The sequence below is a fragment of the Osmerus mordax genome, chromosome 27 (genome assembly GCF_038355195.1).
Source record: "Osmerus mordax isolate fOsmMor3 chromosome 27, fOsmMor3.pri, whole genome shotgun sequence".
NCBI lineage: Eukaryota > Metazoa > Chordata > Actinopteri > Osmeriformes > Osmeridae > Osmerus > Osmerus mordax.
In genome coordinates, this window is record NC_090076.1 from 9,155,037 (window position 1) to 9,172,653 (window position 17,617).

Genomic DNA, 17,617 nt, shown 5'->3' on the forward strand with positions numbered 1-17,617 from the left:
GAGAGAGAGAGAGAGAGAGAGAGAGAGGGGGAGGGGAGAGAAAGAGAAAGAGGGAGAGAGGGAGAGAGGGAGAGAGAGAGACCACGAGGGATGGTGGTGGAGTCACATGCCATCATGGTCAATGCAGTCACATGGCCAATTAATGACTTACCATTGCATCTTTTAAGATGATCAATAGTCATGCATCAATGCACAAATTAATTTACATAACTCTTATGCATTCCCTGAGAGAGAGAGAGAGAGAGAGAGAGAGAGATAGAGATATCCCAGATAATTCATGATGATTAATCTGCAGTGTGTGTATTAATGAGAGCTCCTACAGCACATTTTAGCCAGGTTTGAAAAAAGAAAGCGTCACCATGGTTGCCAGGGAGATTAGAGAATGCAGAGCAGAGTTACTGGTTATGGGTGGAATGAATCCAGTCTTATTCAAAAGCCTTTCACCACATACTGCTTTTCAAAGAGTGGGGATAATAGGGATTTTAACACTACAGGCCAGGAAAAACATCATAGATAAGCTTGGTGTGGGATATCTGGGAATATCAGTGTTTGGATTGCGTGTGTGTGTGTGTGTTCGTCTGCTCGACTGACCCACTTACCGAGAGAGAGAGAGAGAGAGAGAGAGAGAGAGAGAGAGAGAGAGAGAGAGAGAGAGAGAGAGAGAGAGAGAGAGAGAGAGAGAGAGAGAGAAAGAGCGAGAGAGCGAGAGAGAGCGAGAGAGAGATGGAGAGTAAGAAAGAGAGAAAGAGAGACAGAGAGAGAGAGACAGAGAGAGAGAGACAGAGAGAAAGACAGAGAGCAGGAGCACACAGGAGGGAGGAAAGCCCTTCTATTTGGAAGGGCTTAGCGTTCAGCAACCCAGACACTCTCGTGACTCGACCTGCGCCGGGTCAGGGTAAACGGGGACACCCTCGGCACTGTTCTGCTGGCAGGACACAAGACTTTGTTCAGCGAGTCAGAACTTAGTTGTATTTTATACGTTTATTAAGCAGATGTGTTTCTGCAGTGCATCATACAAGGTTGGGGATTTCAACCCGTGACCTCTCGATTTGTAGTCTTGTGCTCTGTTATTGAGCCTCACGGTCCCACTGGAACGAACTGGAATATGTGTGAGCACATCAGTTAGAAGCTCACAGAGAGCTGTGTTTGTTTAGCCTGCTCTTCACATGACTGAAATACAAGCAGTTTTCATTTCAATCACTCTTCTCTTCTTCCTGCTGGCTTCACCCGGACATCCCAGAATCCGCTGTTGAACCGGCCCATGTGTCAATATCTGGCTGTTATGTTTGTGTGCCTTCACATACGAAACATGCAGATGGGCTTCCATCTCAGTTTCGGAATAACAATCTCTGTGTGTGTGTGTGTGTGTGTATGATGTGTGTGTGTGATGTGTGTGTGATGTATGATGTGATGTGTGTGAAGTGTGTTTTCAGAGAAACCTTGTGCCCTGGACAGGTAGAGTCCAAGAGACTGATAGTCTATCAGGAGGGAAGGAGGGGGGCATTTAGACCTGGTTTTTCTCCACGCACCACTAAACTGTGCTAGGCGGCTTCACCGTTGCATCACTGTGACCTTTCAACCCTCCCAATGATAATCCACGTACCTGCGACCTTTGACCTTTGTGGGACATAAAAGCCAACCGCAGCCTGTAAATCTGGGCATTTGCATAACGTGATCCGAATGCTTTTGGATCAATCTGAAGCCATAAAATGGCTGCTTACTGAAACATCACCTAGAGAGGACTAGCAGTGTGTTTTACACATCTAGTGTGGCCAAGGGATGTATTTGTGAGTATGAATTTATCAGATCTGGCACAGATACTAGACAGACTAGCAGTTAGTTTGGAATGAAAACAGTGTTCCTTAAAGAATCTGAACAAAGCAAGAACAATATAGGTGTTATGAAAGTTAACTGAATCCTCACTTTGAATTTAGCTAAGAAAATGTATGTTGCAGAAAGATTAGTGATTTTTTATTTTTTTTTTAAGATTGGTTTGAATATTTAATTTAAAACTGAACTGCTAAGAAAATGTGGGAAAATATCGGCCTTCATGAATACTGATTTACACTTGATTTACGTTCAACTAATGCTTACAGCTTGCCTGATGAATCTAAATATATAGTTGCACATCCTAATTACTTGAAAGCGGATAGATTCTTAGGCCAACACTCAAAATGCAATAGAGACAGTTAAGTAGAAGTTTTAAAGCAGGCAGTTAAAGGCAACAAAAACACATTCTTTCAGCAGGCTGAGCGGTTAGGGAGTTGGGCTATTAATCAGAAGGTTGTTGGTTCGATTCGCGGCCGTGCCAAATGACGTTGTGTCCTTGGGCAAGGCACTTCACCCTACTTGCCTCGGGGGGAATGTCCCTGTACTTACTGTAAGTCGCTCTGGATAAGAGCGTCTGCTAAATGACTAAATGTAAATGTCTTTGTCTTCAACCGTCACTGTGAATTTAATCCCCAGTGCTGAAAATGCATTTATTAAAAGAATGACTGTAAAATGGTAGAAGCTACCTTAAGAAATATGTTCACCTAAGAGTTTGGCTCAGTGACTATTGTTTTCAATTGAGGTCAATTAACTTTAATTACATAATGTTTCAATTACCCCGCTGAACCTATTTTCCATCTCAGCATCTCAGTCTCCGAGAGGAGGCACGAGGTTGTCAGGGCGACATCTAATCTACAGACTGGATTGGGATATTGAACTTTGACCTCTGTTCAAATCCACCAAAATTACGAAATAAACCATCAACTAGCATATCTCAAGAGCTATCTCTTTGACCTTTTGTGGACCATGAACCCTCTCGCATGTCGGTTCACGTCTGGAGTCTAGGGCTACAAAGGGATCCTAGAGGCATCGCTACCGCCCTTTTGTCAAGGTCACAGAGTACGTTGGTCTCTTATCAGTTGGTTCTTGGAAGTCGTTCAAACACGCTTCTCATGCTTCAGTCTCCTAAGCCTCGGGGAGCATTACTTAGAAACTGACCAGTTTAACAGCTATTTGTTTACGGCTGCTTTTTGCTTTTCTGTTTTTTTTCTCCATTACATTTACATTTAGTCATTTAGCAGACGCTCTTATCCAGAGCGACTTACAGTAAGTACAGGGACATTCCCCCCGAGGCAAGTAGGGTGAAGTACCTTGCCCAAGGACACAACATCATTTTGCATGGCGGGGAATCGACTCAACCTGACTCCCTACCCCGTAGTAGCTCACATCTACGCCTCATCGCTTGAATTTAATTCGACTTTCTGTCTCGTAAAACTGCCCCGATATAAGACCGCCCCGCCCCCCCAACACCCCCCCCCCCCCCTCCCCGAAGGTCAAGTAAAAAATACAAAAAACATTTTTTCTATTTTTTATATAGCGCCAGATCACAAAATAAGTCAATTAAGGTTACCTTTCCTATAAAACAGGTCTATAGCTTGCTCTTTTATTAAACAAACTAAATGGTCTTGTTATTTATCTTGTTTACACAACGGCATGTCATTTCTGCCCCCCCCCCCCCCCCCCCAAACCTAGGGGAAACACTGTGCCACATGCCAGGGTCAGCGCTATCATACCTGAAATATTCATACCGCCCTCATCAGGACACATCTGACCAAGTCCTGCGAACATTTTGTGATGGTGAAGGGGAGGTGGGGGGGGGTAGAAGTTAGATAAAAAGAGATTCAAGGGTGAGTAAGGGAGATTGTGAGCACTCACAGTCTATGACTATCTATGAAACGTACAAATGTACAGTTTTGCTCGATAATTGTCTGGCACAGTATATCTTCTGAGATAGATGCTGACCTGAAAAGGTCAGGAATTGAACCAAGGACCTTGTTGCCTTCTTGCACTGAGCCACTGTATCACTACAAACACCAAACCACAAAAATGTTCTGGAAGGTTCTAGAGGTTTCTAGTATGAAGCTACAGGCTGGGCTCTCTAACCCACGTGGAGTACATTATCTGTGGCACGGTAGTGATTCTGATCCATTTATCTAATTAGCGTTTCACTGAGGTAGTAGTAAGATGTCTCAGTCAGGGATCTTAGGGGCTCCGAGATGACGTCAAATTAGTGGTGAGCGAAGCTGAGCAAGGATGTTCTTTCGTTAAGAGAAGAGACCCTCAAGCTACTTATATGAAGGTGAAGTATGTCAGTTACTTTGAGCACTAAAATGAACACGTCTTGTATGCTCATACGGCCTACATTTGAGGTAGGCTTCACAATCATGGTCTTATCTTGACAATAATTCAAATTGAGGATGACTCATTTTCTAACCTGGTGTGAAAACACCAGGTTAGAAAATACTTAATAATAAAAAGCAGAGATACTACAATCGCTAAAACTGCTTCTGAAAGTGACCTACCATGTCAGCAGTAGAGCTAACCCCGCCTTTAGACCGGCGCAGACCGACCTACATACGTCACTGGCTGCGTGATCGCTTTTGTTGAGCACGCGCTGCTGAAGCCTCGTCACTTGCTAGAACACGCTCGTGAGTACCGGGGACCCGTGAGAGGAGAAAGAAACCAAACCGTGTTAATCGCGTCGCAGTTCGCCGTTCCCACACCCACAACTCTGAATTTACATCAAATATGTCTACTACCACCTGTTGTCAAAAACCCCAGGTAAGAGTTTGTGAATAGTATTCTGAATAATGTGTACTAAACGTTAAGATGAGGGAAGGATTGTGGCGCGCTACGTAACATAGACAGATAGGGGTTGATTTGGTGTTTCATGGCGTAAGCCTCGACAAATGTATTTGTCGAGTAGCTATGTATTTATATTTATACTTGGCAATATGCTTTGACACTTAATCAGAGTTGCCTTGTCTTAAGATTGTCACCTGTTCTGGAATTTCTATGCTAACTAGATAGCTTTCGAGCAACAGTAGTAACGGGGCGTAGCTGAATGAAGTGTATGCAACGATTGTACGAGGAATGACATGTTCGTATTCATTGCCACATAGCTAGTTACGGTAACGGCTATGGTGTCGCGGATGCACGTACTGCCACGATATACAAGCCGGGTCAACGACACGAAAGACAATAGTCTGCAGTACACAGCCAGGTAATTACAAGGTTTTTAATGGCTGTTTAGCCCGCCAGCTAAGCGCGTGGTCCAGCTCATTTAAAGCGGGTTGAACAGTAGCGGCTAACTGAGCTAGCGCGCCACATTGCTTCATTGTGTGCTTTTTGAACTGTCATTGCAATGTCGGTCGACCTAAGCAGTTCGGCGTTCTCTTAGCAGCTGACCTACTTCGTGAATACCGGGCAGACATTAGCCCGTGCCGTGGGCTCAAGACTGGCTGGCGCTGGCACAGGGCGCTTCTGTAGTGTGGCGAACTTAAAACGATAGTTGTTTAGGTAGATAAGCCAAGGAACGGAAAAATGCTTGAGACTTTATCTCCCTGTAGTTGGCACTCCATGTTATACTAACCCACCTCCCCGAGTTTTAACCTTGGCGTAAACCCCCCCCCCTCCCACCACCTAAATGTGCCTAATGTTTATTGATACCTTTAATTCAGTATCACACTTCCTTTTTAACTCGCATAACAGTCGCCTGCTAGCTATATAACCCAGACAACATTTAACCATAAAACACGACTAATCTTTATAAGATAAACAGCTTGTTGGATGTTTGCGCCAAGGGCTTTAGAATGTCACCTCCGTGTGGTTCCCGGTTCCTTCCTTCCTCTGGCTACCGGCCCCCGCATCAGTACCTCCACGGCCATTTCACACGTTGACACTAAAGGGGGAAATCCGCTTGTTCGGCCGTCAGCATCGAAGCTTCTGATACTTGGGGGTCAGGTGCAAATAGACTGATTCAGGGAGGATGACTCGTTGTGATTCGGCCATTTCCACTGTTATTATCTACGGGCCCGCTTTGCCACTGCCCTGCAAGGAGCGATAGGTGTATTCTCAAACTCCACGTCCTGATCCTTAATGAGCGCCGATATTTCTCGTCGTTGTTGCGCAGTTTTGGTTCCTAATTATCATGAGTCAGACAACAGGTAACTTCCTGCTTTCAAAATGTATGGAAATTCCCTCACCACTCTGTATTTTGTACAAAAGGCCTTCAAAACGTATGGCCCGCAGCTTCAATTAGTACATTGCACTACAGAGCCGATCTCGGCCTCATTTCACCATGCCGCGCTGTGGAACAGACTATCCGGTTATCATCATTGTGTTTGACCAGTCAAATAGAAACGGATGACACGTTGAAACAAAGTAATCTATTTTGATGGATCTTTCTCTCTGCTCTCTTTCTATGTCTGGCTTTCTCTTTTTTTGTGTCCCTTCATGTCTGTCTAATTCGAAATATTATTAATATTGTCACTCACATTTCCTTACTGTATTTGGTGTGACTTCCTCTATCGGTCTTTGTGCCTGTGCATTAATCACAATGAGTGCTTTACGTACATTTGGATATCGATCTTGTTTGCAGGAATACTAGTTCCTGTTTCCCCAGTCTGTTTCCTGTCTCTATACACAGCTCCCTTGTCAATCTGGAGAGTTATCAAATCTCAGCTCACCACTATTTGAGGAGAGTCAGTCGTCTGTAAAATTGCATGATTAGTATTCTGTTAACCTTTAATCTTAGGGAGAGTTTATCGTTTATCACGAGAGGGGGGGAAGTGATGTGTCTTTTTCAGATGTTAATCAATTCCCTACAGCTAAAGGTGTGCAACTTACTTAAAGACATTACTTTAATTTAATTCCCATCATGGGTCAGTCAGCATGCAGTCTGAATTCAGTCAGGTCTGGAAAGAGGCAGTCTGTGACGGGAATAGAAAAGACCTGTGGATGGCAGAGGGGTGGGGGAAGGGCAGTGGGGGTGGAGGTGTAGATGGGAGGAGTGAGTGAGGGGGGGGGGGGATCAGGGGGAAGGGAATGTGGTGGGGGTGGAGGAGTAGAGGGGGATGGGTGGGGGCGGAGGAGTAGAGGGGGGGGTTGAAGTAGAGAGGGTAGAGGAGGGGGGGGGGAGAGGGGGGTGTAGGGGGAGGGGAGGAGGCTAAGTGAAGCCCTGGAGCGGGGGAGGAGAGGATGGTCGAAGTAAGTAGAGGGTGGGGGTGGAGGAGGAGCAGAGGCGGGGGAAACATTCTAAGTGAAGCCCCGGAGGAGGAGGGCCAACTTAAAGGTGCTAGCCAATGAAGCGTTCAGTGGGGAACGTCCCATCTCCCTTCAGATGTTACGTAAAACGACAAACAAAACTAGGCCAGCTAACATCTGCAAATGGCTGGTCGTAGCGGCAGTGCTGTGCACACGGGAACACAATAAGGTCTTTTATTCAGCTATTTCTAGCATGTTCCAGCAGCCACCCGCACATGCCGTCGTTAGCCAGCGCTACCCAGTTCTGCCGGCGTAGCTGCGGGCATGCACACCACACACACAGATTGTTCCGATTTCAATTTGTGTGACACGCCTCTGTGAAGTCATGTGACAAGCAGTTATTTTCCATCTCCTATGCAATGCATTTTTTTCCCGTATTTCCTTTAATTTCAGAGTTCGGCATCGCCCACACCAGCCCTCCCCACCCACCCACCGCACATTTTGTCCTCACTCCTCTACCTCCGTTTCCCTCCCTGCATTTCTCATGATCTTGTGTAATACTTGCACGGGATTGAACAATTCCCTCCTGATACTTTTTGTCAGACGTACAGAGCAGGCCGCAGAGGCTGTCTGTGCTTAGTCTCTTAACCAGGCGTGGTTAAGCTTCCGGGGGTCGTCTGCTATGCTAACTTACGAACGCTGCCTGTGATTGGCAGGCTGGTTTAGATGTGTGGTAATGTTGTCATGACTGGAGCTATTGATTTGTTTCAGTTCTGTGGAAAATAAAGCGGCCCTAAGGGTTGTGAACTAGAAACTGAAATAGCAGTTGCGTTTCCCTTCTAATGTTCGCAGGCCCACAAACACGTACATGCGCTCTCGGTTTGACGCTGATTATTTATTTTTTTTACCGGCTGGACAAGGTGTCCTAGAGATAAAAAATAAATAAATAAAAAAGTCCTCATAACTGTCCTTCACACTTGGCCTTGGGTTGAAAAGATTTTGCGTGCGTCTAAAATTCAACGGCTGTACTCCCTGATCGGATGGAAACGGTCGTTATTTCCAGCTGCAACAAAAAAAAGTCTGTCTTTTCACAAGGCTGTCCCTTCACGACAGCTGATGCTGGTTACAAGTGGGACAAATCGGCCTGCGATTGCAGGTCAGAAAGCTGATATAAGGCCGTCCTGTATCGTTTCACACGTACATTGTCAACTATATTTTAATGTGAGTTACTGTGAAAAGCATCTTGGTTGAGGGCCCTGCTAGTGTAACAAGAGATGGATGCATCTACACGCTGGCTGCTTGGATTTATCTCTGTGGTTCAAGATTAGCTAGTGGGAGGCTTATAGCTGTGTCTTACCTCACCACAACAGAATAACACTTCATTTATCACCCCGCACACGCTCTGACTATATTCCCCTCGCGTGTGTCTGTTGGACAGCTCCAGTCTCCCATGCCACGCATTCCAGGGAGAAATTAAGGTTGTTATTCCGTTTAATTCCTCCATGACACAGGGCAATCGAGACCTCTTAGTCACTTATTATTCTCTCTCTCACACACTCACACACACACATGTTTCAGATGAGATGCTTGTGATATGCCACTTGTTACTGCTCCATGTGCATTGCGTGCACACTAGAAAAATAATGCTGGCAGCTCTGTGTAATGAATTAGAAGCTCACGCGCCTGTCCCCACACACACACACACACACACACACACACACACACACACACACACACACACACACACACACACACACACACACACACACACACACACATATGCCTGATTTCTAAAGAACTTGTTGCAAATGGCATGTGGATTGGATTTCAGACTGATGCAGCTGTTGCTGTTGCTCCCCTCCGTACCTCCCCCTCCACATGTGGGAAGAGCAATCAAACGGTTGGAATCCCTGTCATTTATTACCCCCCCCACACCTCCTGCCCTGCCCTTTTTGGTACCCTAGTGAGAGTGACCTGACCAAAGAGTCAAGAGATCGGGGGTTAGCATGGCCAGCGTGACAAGATTTTTTTTCTTCCCTAAAATCTCCTAGCTAGACAGGCTACCGTGGAGGAATTGAGATTATCGTTGTGGGTGTGGCCAGTTGTGGGTGTGCTTCCTGGGCAGCTGTGATTGGTTGATGGCCCTGAGCAATTGGGCTTGCCTCTAGGGCTGGGGAGAGGAGAGGATTGAGCCGGATTAGGTAGTCCTTGGTCACACGTGGCTAAAATGGGAAACTGGGAGGGTGGGCAGGGCCTTGGGTCAGTTACCACACTAAAGGGCTGGAAGACTCCGGAAAAGACTGGAAAATCCAGAATGAAATGGAGGATAGGTAGTAGAGGGGAAAGGGGAAGGGAGGTTTAACGCGAGCGACTATTTTAGTAATGGGTGACTGTGACATGGCATCAGTTAGACTGATGGGCCTCCTACCAGTCTAAAAATACTGTATTAATATTAGCTTGATATTTCTTGTTGTGCTTCCTTTTTTAAATTTAGACTGAAATGACTTAATTTACTCTTTCTCTCTCTCTCTTCTCCTCCAGGTTATAATGCACGACCAACACAGAAAAAGTTTGACTCTATAGCCATAGGGATCCCGAGGACTTGATTACAGTCGCTTCAAGCCTGATAGTTTGCATCGGTGCGACTGCCCTCCCCCCTCCGTTCTCACCCGTCTGGTTGCCTGGCGTTGCTTCCGACTCCCCCCCCCCCCCTCAGCTAGTTAAGAGGACTTGAGTTCCCTTGTAATCTCCGTCTGCCTCTCTCGGTCTCATCCTTCGGTTCCTGCTCTACTGTCGCCAGTAGCTCTCTACGGACTTACGTCATACACTATTAGGTAAGGTCATCACTAATGCATGGGGTAGATTATATATGCGCTCACACAATGCAAATGCACCTAATCTAAATCCTCCGTCGTGATTATTAATTGATGAAAGCAGCAGTTGGGAAATGTCACTCTGCATCTTTGACAAATACCCCGTTGGGACTGGTAATCTTTTATTTAATTATTTCCCCCCCATCCCTCCAGGATTTTCCTCCAAATTCAGCGAAAATGATTCCCAACGGTTTTCTGATCTTCGAGGACGAGACTTTCCTGGACTCCACTGTGGCCAAGATGAACGCCCTGAGAAAGAGTGGACAGTTCTGTGACGTCAGACTGCAGGTGAGCCCCTTCCACCCACCCAACCTCCCTCCCCCTTCCACCCTCCCTTCCTCTCCTCCCCCGCTCGACCTCAGACCAGAGAATGTCCAACGTCTATCTGTTGTACCGGAAGTAGTCCCGTATCTCAAGCCAACAGCGTATCCCTACGCCAAGCGTGCAGCGCCCTTCCTGTGTTATTCTATACGCACAGCCATTTGATTTCGTAGAAAGGTGACCGTCCTAGAACCTTCCCCGAGGCGCCTCTAGCTCGACCTTTGACCCCGTCTTGTGTCGCAGGTGTGCGGCCAGGAGATGATGGCTCACCGTGCCGTGCTGGCGTGCTGCAGCCCCTACCTGTTTGAGGTGTTCAACAGCGACATCGAGCCCCACGGGGTGTCTCACGTCACCTTCGAGGACCTGGACCCTGAGGCTGTGGAGGTCCTGCTCAACTACGCCTACACTGCCCAGTGAGTAGCCCCCCCTCCCGTGACCTTTCACCCCCCCCTCCCTCTGACCCCTCATGCACACCGGTGAGTCGTGTCAGATCGCGTTGTCATTCTCTCGCTGGTGTCGCGGTGTTTTCCCAGGTTGAAGGCAGACAAGGAGTTGGTTAAGGAGGTCTACTCTGCGGCCAAAAGGTTCAAGATGGAGCGCGTCAAACAGGTAGGACGACCTTGCCCTAAAACCCAAGACCTTTAATTAAAGACAAACCCAGTACAACTCTAACCTTATCCCGCTCTAAGCTTGTACCGCCCTAAAGTGGCAACGGGGTTAGACCTGAAAAGGTTTTGGCATCGTACAAGGTTAAGAGCGGTAAAGGGTTAAACCTCAAACCACCTAACGTTTCTCCCGTCTGGTCGGGCAGATCTGTGGCGACTACCTGCTCACCAAGATGGACTCCCAGAGCGCCATCTCCTTCCGCAACTTCGCCAGCTGCATGGGAGACGGCCGCGTCCTGGCCAAGGTGGACGCCTACATCCAGGAACACCTTCTGGAAGTTTCCGAGCAGGAGGATTTCCTAAAACTCCCCCGCCTCAAGGTGAGCCCCCATTTCTCCCCCCCCCCCCCCCCCCCCCCCCTCCCCCCCCTGGTCCACTTCCAACTGTCACTAACTGTCACCCGGCTCGAGATGAGAAATCCTCTGCACGGGCTCAGGCTGTTTGGACATCCTGGCTCGATTTGTTTTTTAACCCCCGCTCTGCTCCCTGTTGGCCGTGTGTGTTTACAGTTAGAAGTAATGCTGGAAGACAACCTGTCCTTGCCCAGTAACGGCAAGCTGTACTCCAAAGTGCTCAGCTGGGTCCAGCGCAGCCTGTCGGAGAACGGTGACCACCTGGACAGGCTGATGGAGGAGGTCAGTACCGCTGCTCCACCTCTCCTCCCCCCTCCCCCCCCGCACACCACCTCAACACTCCTCCCTGTCTCTTTCCTTCCCTCTGAGATTGAGAGGTTTGCTCCGTGTGGGGGTCTGTGGAGACGAGTCACCACGTTCTAGGACTGTTTGTTTTCTTTCTCGTTAAGTTACGCAGTAGACACTGTCCCTGGCCCATACTGCGAGCTAGAGGTGAGCAGAAAGACACGAGGAGACGTGACCAGTTTCCTGTTTTGCTGTCCGTCCATCCGTCTCCCCTCCCCCCCCTCTTCTATGATTGGGTGCATGGTTGATGATGGCTCCACCCACCCAGTGGCATTGGTCCTTCCTCTTGTCACTCAGAGGCCGAGGTCTTGCCCCCCTCCCACCCTCCTCCTCTTTTTTGCTGCTTCACTGATGCCTTTCTCTTGTTCGTGTGTGTGTGTGTGTGTGTGTGTGTTGGACCAGCCCTCTGGTACTAACGACTGTTCCTCCCCGTTGATTTATTTCTCCTTTAGGTTTATTAGCAGCAGCAGGAGACGAAACTGAAGAACCAAGACTGAACCACCAGGGTAAAGAGAGAGAGAGAAAAGAGGGGCGAGAGAGGGAGGATTGAAGCAGCCCCCTCTCTCGCCAAAACAACATCGAAACTGAGCGCCCATCTGTCAGTGACACACACACACACATTTACGTGTTAAAATTCACATAGAAACCCCTCAAATCTGTTCATGGTACATATGAATGGAATGCAAATACTTGAAACCCTCCACATCCGTGTATTGATACACGGTGATATCTACTGATTAATAGTGTGGCTGCTTTACTCATAACTCATTCCTATATCACATGCTCAGTATCTATACATCATAGCACACCTCAGTGGACCACAGATTGGCTTCTCAACAGGACTCTCTCATTCATTGGAAAATACACTGGATTTCAAACCCTCCATCGTTTAACGGCCACGCAATGTAACGGGGACAAACGTAAAAAAAAAAACTTTTTATCCCAAATAGTCTGTTGTTCTTTTTTTTTTAAGTGGATATGAAGAAAAGCATTGAGATGTTTCTTGCAGGATTCTCCATCTCTTAACAGTCCTGCATGCGTCTGGTCACACAACTTTTGCTTGTTTGTTTTTTTGTTTTTTCCAAACTTGATTAGCTCATTCCAACAGTTACTCGTTCCTTGCGTTTTGAAAACTCTTATGTATTGCTGCAGCCAATCCCCTTCCAGAGGTTTGAAGGTGATATCCAATCGGCAGCGGCGGTGAGACAGCGAGCTGAAAAGCCCCCCCCCCCTCCTCCGCCTCCCTCTCTCCTGAAGACGTTTCAGATGCTGCTGCTGCTGCTGCTGCAGTCGTCTCCTTTCCCCCGCCCCCGCTCCTCCCCCCCCCCACCCCACTGCTCCTTTTCCAGGGGGGAGGGAGGGAGGGGGGGGAGGCGGCTTCTACCTTGACCCTTTCAGTGTACCGCGCCTCATTTCTATCTGTGTGTGTGTGTGTGTGTACAAAAACTCAGACGGACATCAGAAGCCCCCATCCTCCACCCACTCACCGTGTTGCTGGGGCTCAGCTTTGTTGTTGCCATGGAGACAGCCACATGGTTGTTGTGTCGCTGTGTGTCTTCCAGGTGCAAACGCTGTACTACTCTGCCAACCACAAGCTGCTGGACGGGAGCCTGATGGAGAGCCAGACGGAGGTGTTCGCTGGTGATGAGGACCACCTCCAGTTTGTGCAGGTAACCAGGCCCGCAGTCTGCTGCAGGCTTCACCTGGGTCAGACCCCAGGGGGTTAGGGTTAGACTGGGGGGGGGGGGTCTGACGGTTAGTGTGTGTATGTGTGTGTAAGGGGGGTGTCTAGGGTTAGTGTGTGTGTGTGTGTGTAAGGGGGGTGTCTAGGGTTAGTGTGTGTGTGTGTGTGTGTGTGTGTGTGTGTGTGTTGGGGGTTAGTCTGTGTGTGTGTGTAAGGGGGGTGTCTAGGGTTAGTGTGTGTGTTGGGAGTTAGTCTGTGTGTGTGTGTGTGTAAGGGGGGTGTCTAGGGTTAGTGTGTGTGTGTTGGGGGTTAGTGTGTGTGTGTGTTGGAGGGTAGCGGGGCGGCTGGATACAGGAGTCTGTATCTGTGCTGTGCTCTTGCAGAAGAACCCTCCCAGAGAGAGCAGAGCAGAGACGCAGAGACAGCTGAGCTGCAGCTCCTCCGACGGCCTGTCCCCCAAAACCCCCCGCCAGCCCCGCCACAGAGAGTGGAAGTACATCGCCTCTGAGAAGACCACCAGTAAGTCTGTGTGTGTGCGTAGGTGCACATGTCCCTGTGTCATCTCTCTGAACTCAAAACCGCCGTTGAATGTTTACTTGGCACCAAGCCAGAGTAAACAAACGCTCCAATAACCTCCAGTGTTCGTACTCGTAACTGGAGCAGAATGAGACTCACCTCCACCTGTTGCTCCTCAGACTGCACCTACCTGTGCCTGGCCGTGCTGGACGGGGTGCTGAGCGTGATCTTCCTTCACGGCCGCAGCAGCCCCCAGACATCCCCCTCGGCCACGCCCTGCCTGCTGAAGAGCCTGAGCTTCGAGGGCCAGCCTGAGGAGCCGGAGGAGAGGCCGCTCTCGCCCATGCATTACGCCCGCTCCGGCCTGGGCACCGCCGCGCTGCACGGGCGGCTCGTCGCCGCAGGTGAGCCCCTCCCCCTCCTCTCGTTACCGGTCACTTCCTGGTTGTTGAGTGTGTGTGTGTCCATTAGGGGTGAAAAAAAAGAAAATCAATTTATTTTTTATGTACCTCACGATTCGATTCTTGGGTTGACGATTATTTCTGATAAGAATCGTGACCCCAAGAATCGAATCGTGAGGTACCAAAAGTTTCCCACCCCTAGTGTCCATGTAGGCTGTGATCTGTCTCTGAAGCCCTCCCCCTGTCTGCGCTCCCTTTAGGAGGGTACAACCGGGAGGAGTGTCTGAGGACTGTGGAGTGTTACGACCCAAAAGACGACCGCTGGACCTTCATGGCCCCCATGCGGACCCCCAGGGCTCGCTTCCAGATGGCCGTGCTCATGGTGCGTCGTCCACAACCACCCTGTCGCCCGTCCTGTCTCCTGCCTGTCGCCCATCCTGTCTCCTACCTGTCGCCCATCCGGCTGGATAATAACTGGGCCCCGCCCCCTTTCTCTCCTCTCATAGGGTCAGCTCTACGTGATGGGCGGCTCCAACGGCCACTCAGATGAGCTGAGCTGCGGGGAGACGTACGATCCGCACACCGACGAGTGGGCTCAGGTGCCAGAGCTCCGGACCAATCGCTGCAACGCAGGTAAGGAAAACGCCACCCCCGATTGGCCGATGGGTGAATGCGTAAACTGCCGATTGGCTCGCTGTGGAAGGTGTGAGCCGTCTGTGAATGGCTCCTCTCTCTCTCTCCCCAGGTGTCTGCGCCTTGAACAACAAGCTGTTTGTTGTGGGAGGATCCGACCCCTGCGGGCAGAAGGGTCTGAAGAACTGTGACGCCTTCGACCCCGTGAGCAAGACCTGGAACAACTGTGCCCCCCTCAACATCAGTAAGTGTCTCTCTCTCTCCCTCTCTCTGTCTCTGACACACACACACACACACACACAGGTAATACCAATATCTGAGGCAGTCTTTTCATCCAGACCTGACACCGTGTGCGTTTGTTTCGTCTCCCAGGGCGGCACCAGGCGGCGGTGTGCGAGCTGGAAGGTTTCATGTACGTGATCGGAGGGGCGGAGTCGTGGAACTGCCTGAACACTGTGGAGCGCTACAACCCTGAGAACAACACCTGGACCCTCATCGCCCCCATGAACGTGGCCCGCAGGGGGGCCGGGGTGGCTGTCTACGCAGGTAGGAGCCCCCGTCTGGGACAGGGGGGCTTGGGGGGGGTGGACAGGGGGGCTGGAGTGGGTGATAGGGGGGGCAGGGTGGACAGGAGGGCTGGGAAGGGGGGTAGACGGTATGGTTCAGTCTTCAAGCTACGTGACTATATCCATCAGAGTTCAGGTTCTGTCTGATTCCGGTTCTTCTACATTGGGGGAAACACGCAGCCTGGAAGTGCAGATTGTTCTCATCCCATCTCCTCCCTGTTCACTCGCAGGCAAACTGTTTGTGGTGGGCGGCTTCGACGGGTCCCACGCGCTGCGCTGCGTGGAGGTGTACGACCCCGCCCGGAACGAGTGGAGGATGCTGGGAAGCATGACGTCGGCGCGCAGCAACGCGGGCGTGGCCGTTCTGGGAGATGTGATCTGCGCCGTGGGCGGCTTTGACGGGAACGACTTCCTGAACACCGTGGAGGTGTACGACCCCGAGGCGGACGATTGGAGCAGCCTGGCTGAGGCGCTCTGCCCCTCCGCCTGAGGGAGGGTGGAGGAGGGAGGGAGGAGGGAGAGTTACAGGGGCACCTTTCCCAAACTAACAGGCTTAGTGACGTAATCGTGTTTTGTGATGTTCTGTGCGTGAGCAGGGGTGGGAGGGTCTAGGGGTATTGATTTGGGCATCTTGAGGGGTCTTCAGTGAAGACTGGCTTATTTTGGGAGGGGGGGGGGGAGGGAAGGTTGCCGAAAGCAACTTGACGCCTTTGCATATTGCATACGATATTTCTTTTGTGCTGTATATATTGTTTGTTTTCCTCATTTTGTCTTAAGAATGCCAACATTTAAAACACATTAACGGCTTTTTTGTTTTCGTTTTTTGATGGGTTTCAAGGGTTTTCGATAAAGGCTACTGACTTGGGTAATCCTAAAGTGATTCTGGACCGAACGGTCTGGATTTGTGAGATACTGGAAAACATTGGGTTGAATTGATTAAGAAAGTGATTCAGAATATGATTCTTTTGAACCGTTTTTTTTTTTTTTGCTCACACATTTCAACGATCTGTGGTTTGAAGCCTTACTCAGCAGGAGACATACCGTGTCATTCAACTAAAGCTGGATTGCTTTTCGAATCTTTAATGATGGCCTTTTTTATATTTTTATACACTGCAGATTTACCAATAGATAAAAGGTATGGAAAGCACATGGCGGTGAAGTCATGAAATGAAACAGTGCCAGTTTTAGTATCGCATTTTTAGTGCTCACACGCACCACTGTGCTTCTGCTAACCAAATCTTTTGTTACTGCAGTTTGAACTACTTATTGTAGATGTTGTTTACCGAATAGCTTTTTTTTTTTTTTTTTTTTTTTTTTTTTTTTTCTTGTGCTGGGTGTAAAAAAAAAGAAGAAGAAAATCACAAAAATAATAATTGGCATTTAGTTCTCGGGGGGTGGGGGTAACACGATCACGTGGGATAAATTCTGTATCACATTTGTAAGGTCACATTTCTTAACTAATAAACCATTTCAACCTGAAATTTCAATTTTTCTGTCTTTTTCTCCCAGTGAATGATAAGTCTTGGTGTTCGAGGGAGACCCTAAAGAGTAGGACGATCATTATAGACTGAGATCAACCTGAGAACCAGGACAGTCATCTCCCCTCCCAGTCCTGGTTCCACCAGCTCCTCTCTGCTCTGTGGCACATGGGATCTTAGTGGGAGATAATGGTCATCCCTGCTTTTCAGGCTCACGGCTCCCGTAAGCTTCCTCTCATAGTTGAGGTAGTCCCTGGTGGAAACTAAGTCGTTTCTGTGTGTGACATTAAGCGTCTAAATGGGGAGAGATTACACCAAGATCACCTGCAGTCCTGAGGGAGTCATTCTGGGTCACCGCTGCCCAGGGTCTCGTCCATCAGCCCTCTGATCCGCCCCTCCTCCCCTGTTCACTAGAACGGGGCCGTCACCCGTCAATTATCCAGGGGCCGGAATTAGGCCACAGTAAGCAGGGGGGGGGGCAAAACTGGAATGCCGGGTCACTTCCTGTGTGGTTTTTAGGTCATGGTGGTTCAACGACACGCGTCACCTTGACCTGCTCACGAGGACACCCTCCTTCCCTCCCCCTTCCACCCTCCCCCTTCCACCCTCCACCCTCTCCCTCCCCTGATTGCTTGGTCTGGTGTGTAAACGTGTGACACACACACCTTCCAGCAGCTGTAATCCCGGCCTGCCAGCTACGACAGCACCTCACCTGCCCTCTAATCCACTTCCACGCCTCAGCCGGCA

At 49.3% G+C, this 17,617-nt stretch overlaps 1 protein-coding gene across 1 annotated transcript; it reads left to right on the forward strand.

The window, feature by feature from the left end:
- The first annotated feature begins 4,470 nt into the window (after positions 1 to 4,470).
- Positions 4,471 to 16,873, forward strand: ivns1abpa (influenza virus NS1A binding protein a). Its single transcript, XM_067230331.1, has 15 exons — positions 4,471 to 4,611; positions 9,577 to 9,869; positions 10,062 to 10,196; positions 10,473 to 10,642; positions 10,763 to 10,838; positions 11,041 to 11,214; positions 11,404 to 11,529; positions 13,155 to 13,262; positions 13,660 to 13,795; positions 13,972 to 14,196; positions 14,454 to 14,575; positions 14,700 to 14,826; positions 14,939 to 15,070; positions 15,199 to 15,372; positions 15,623 to 16,873. The coding sequence occupies exons 3-15, from the start codon at positions 10,086 to 10,088 to the stop codon at positions 15,880 to 15,882; spliced, it is 1,941 nt and encodes a 646-aa protein (XP_067086432.1). The 5' UTR covers positions 4,471 to 4,611; positions 9,577 to 9,869; positions 10,062 to 10,085; the 3' UTR covers positions 15,883 to 16,873.
- Positions 16,874 to 17,617: the final 744 nt, after the last annotated feature.

Bases quoted from the DNA above. Each gene is read 5' to 3' on its own strand.
- ivns1abpa (XM_067230331.1), top strand. From the start codon at position 10,086: ATGATTCCCAACGGTTTTCTGATCTTCGAGGACGAGACTTTCCTGGAC. The intron at 10,197-10,472 runs GTGAGCCCCTTC...CTTGTGTCGCAG, and splicing joins TCTGTGACGTCAGACTGCAG to GTGTGCGGCCAGGAGATGAT. The intron at 15,071-15,198 runs GTAAGTGTCTCT...TTCGTCTCCCAG, and splicing joins CTGTGCCCCCCTCAACATCA to GGCGGCACCAGGCGGCGGTG.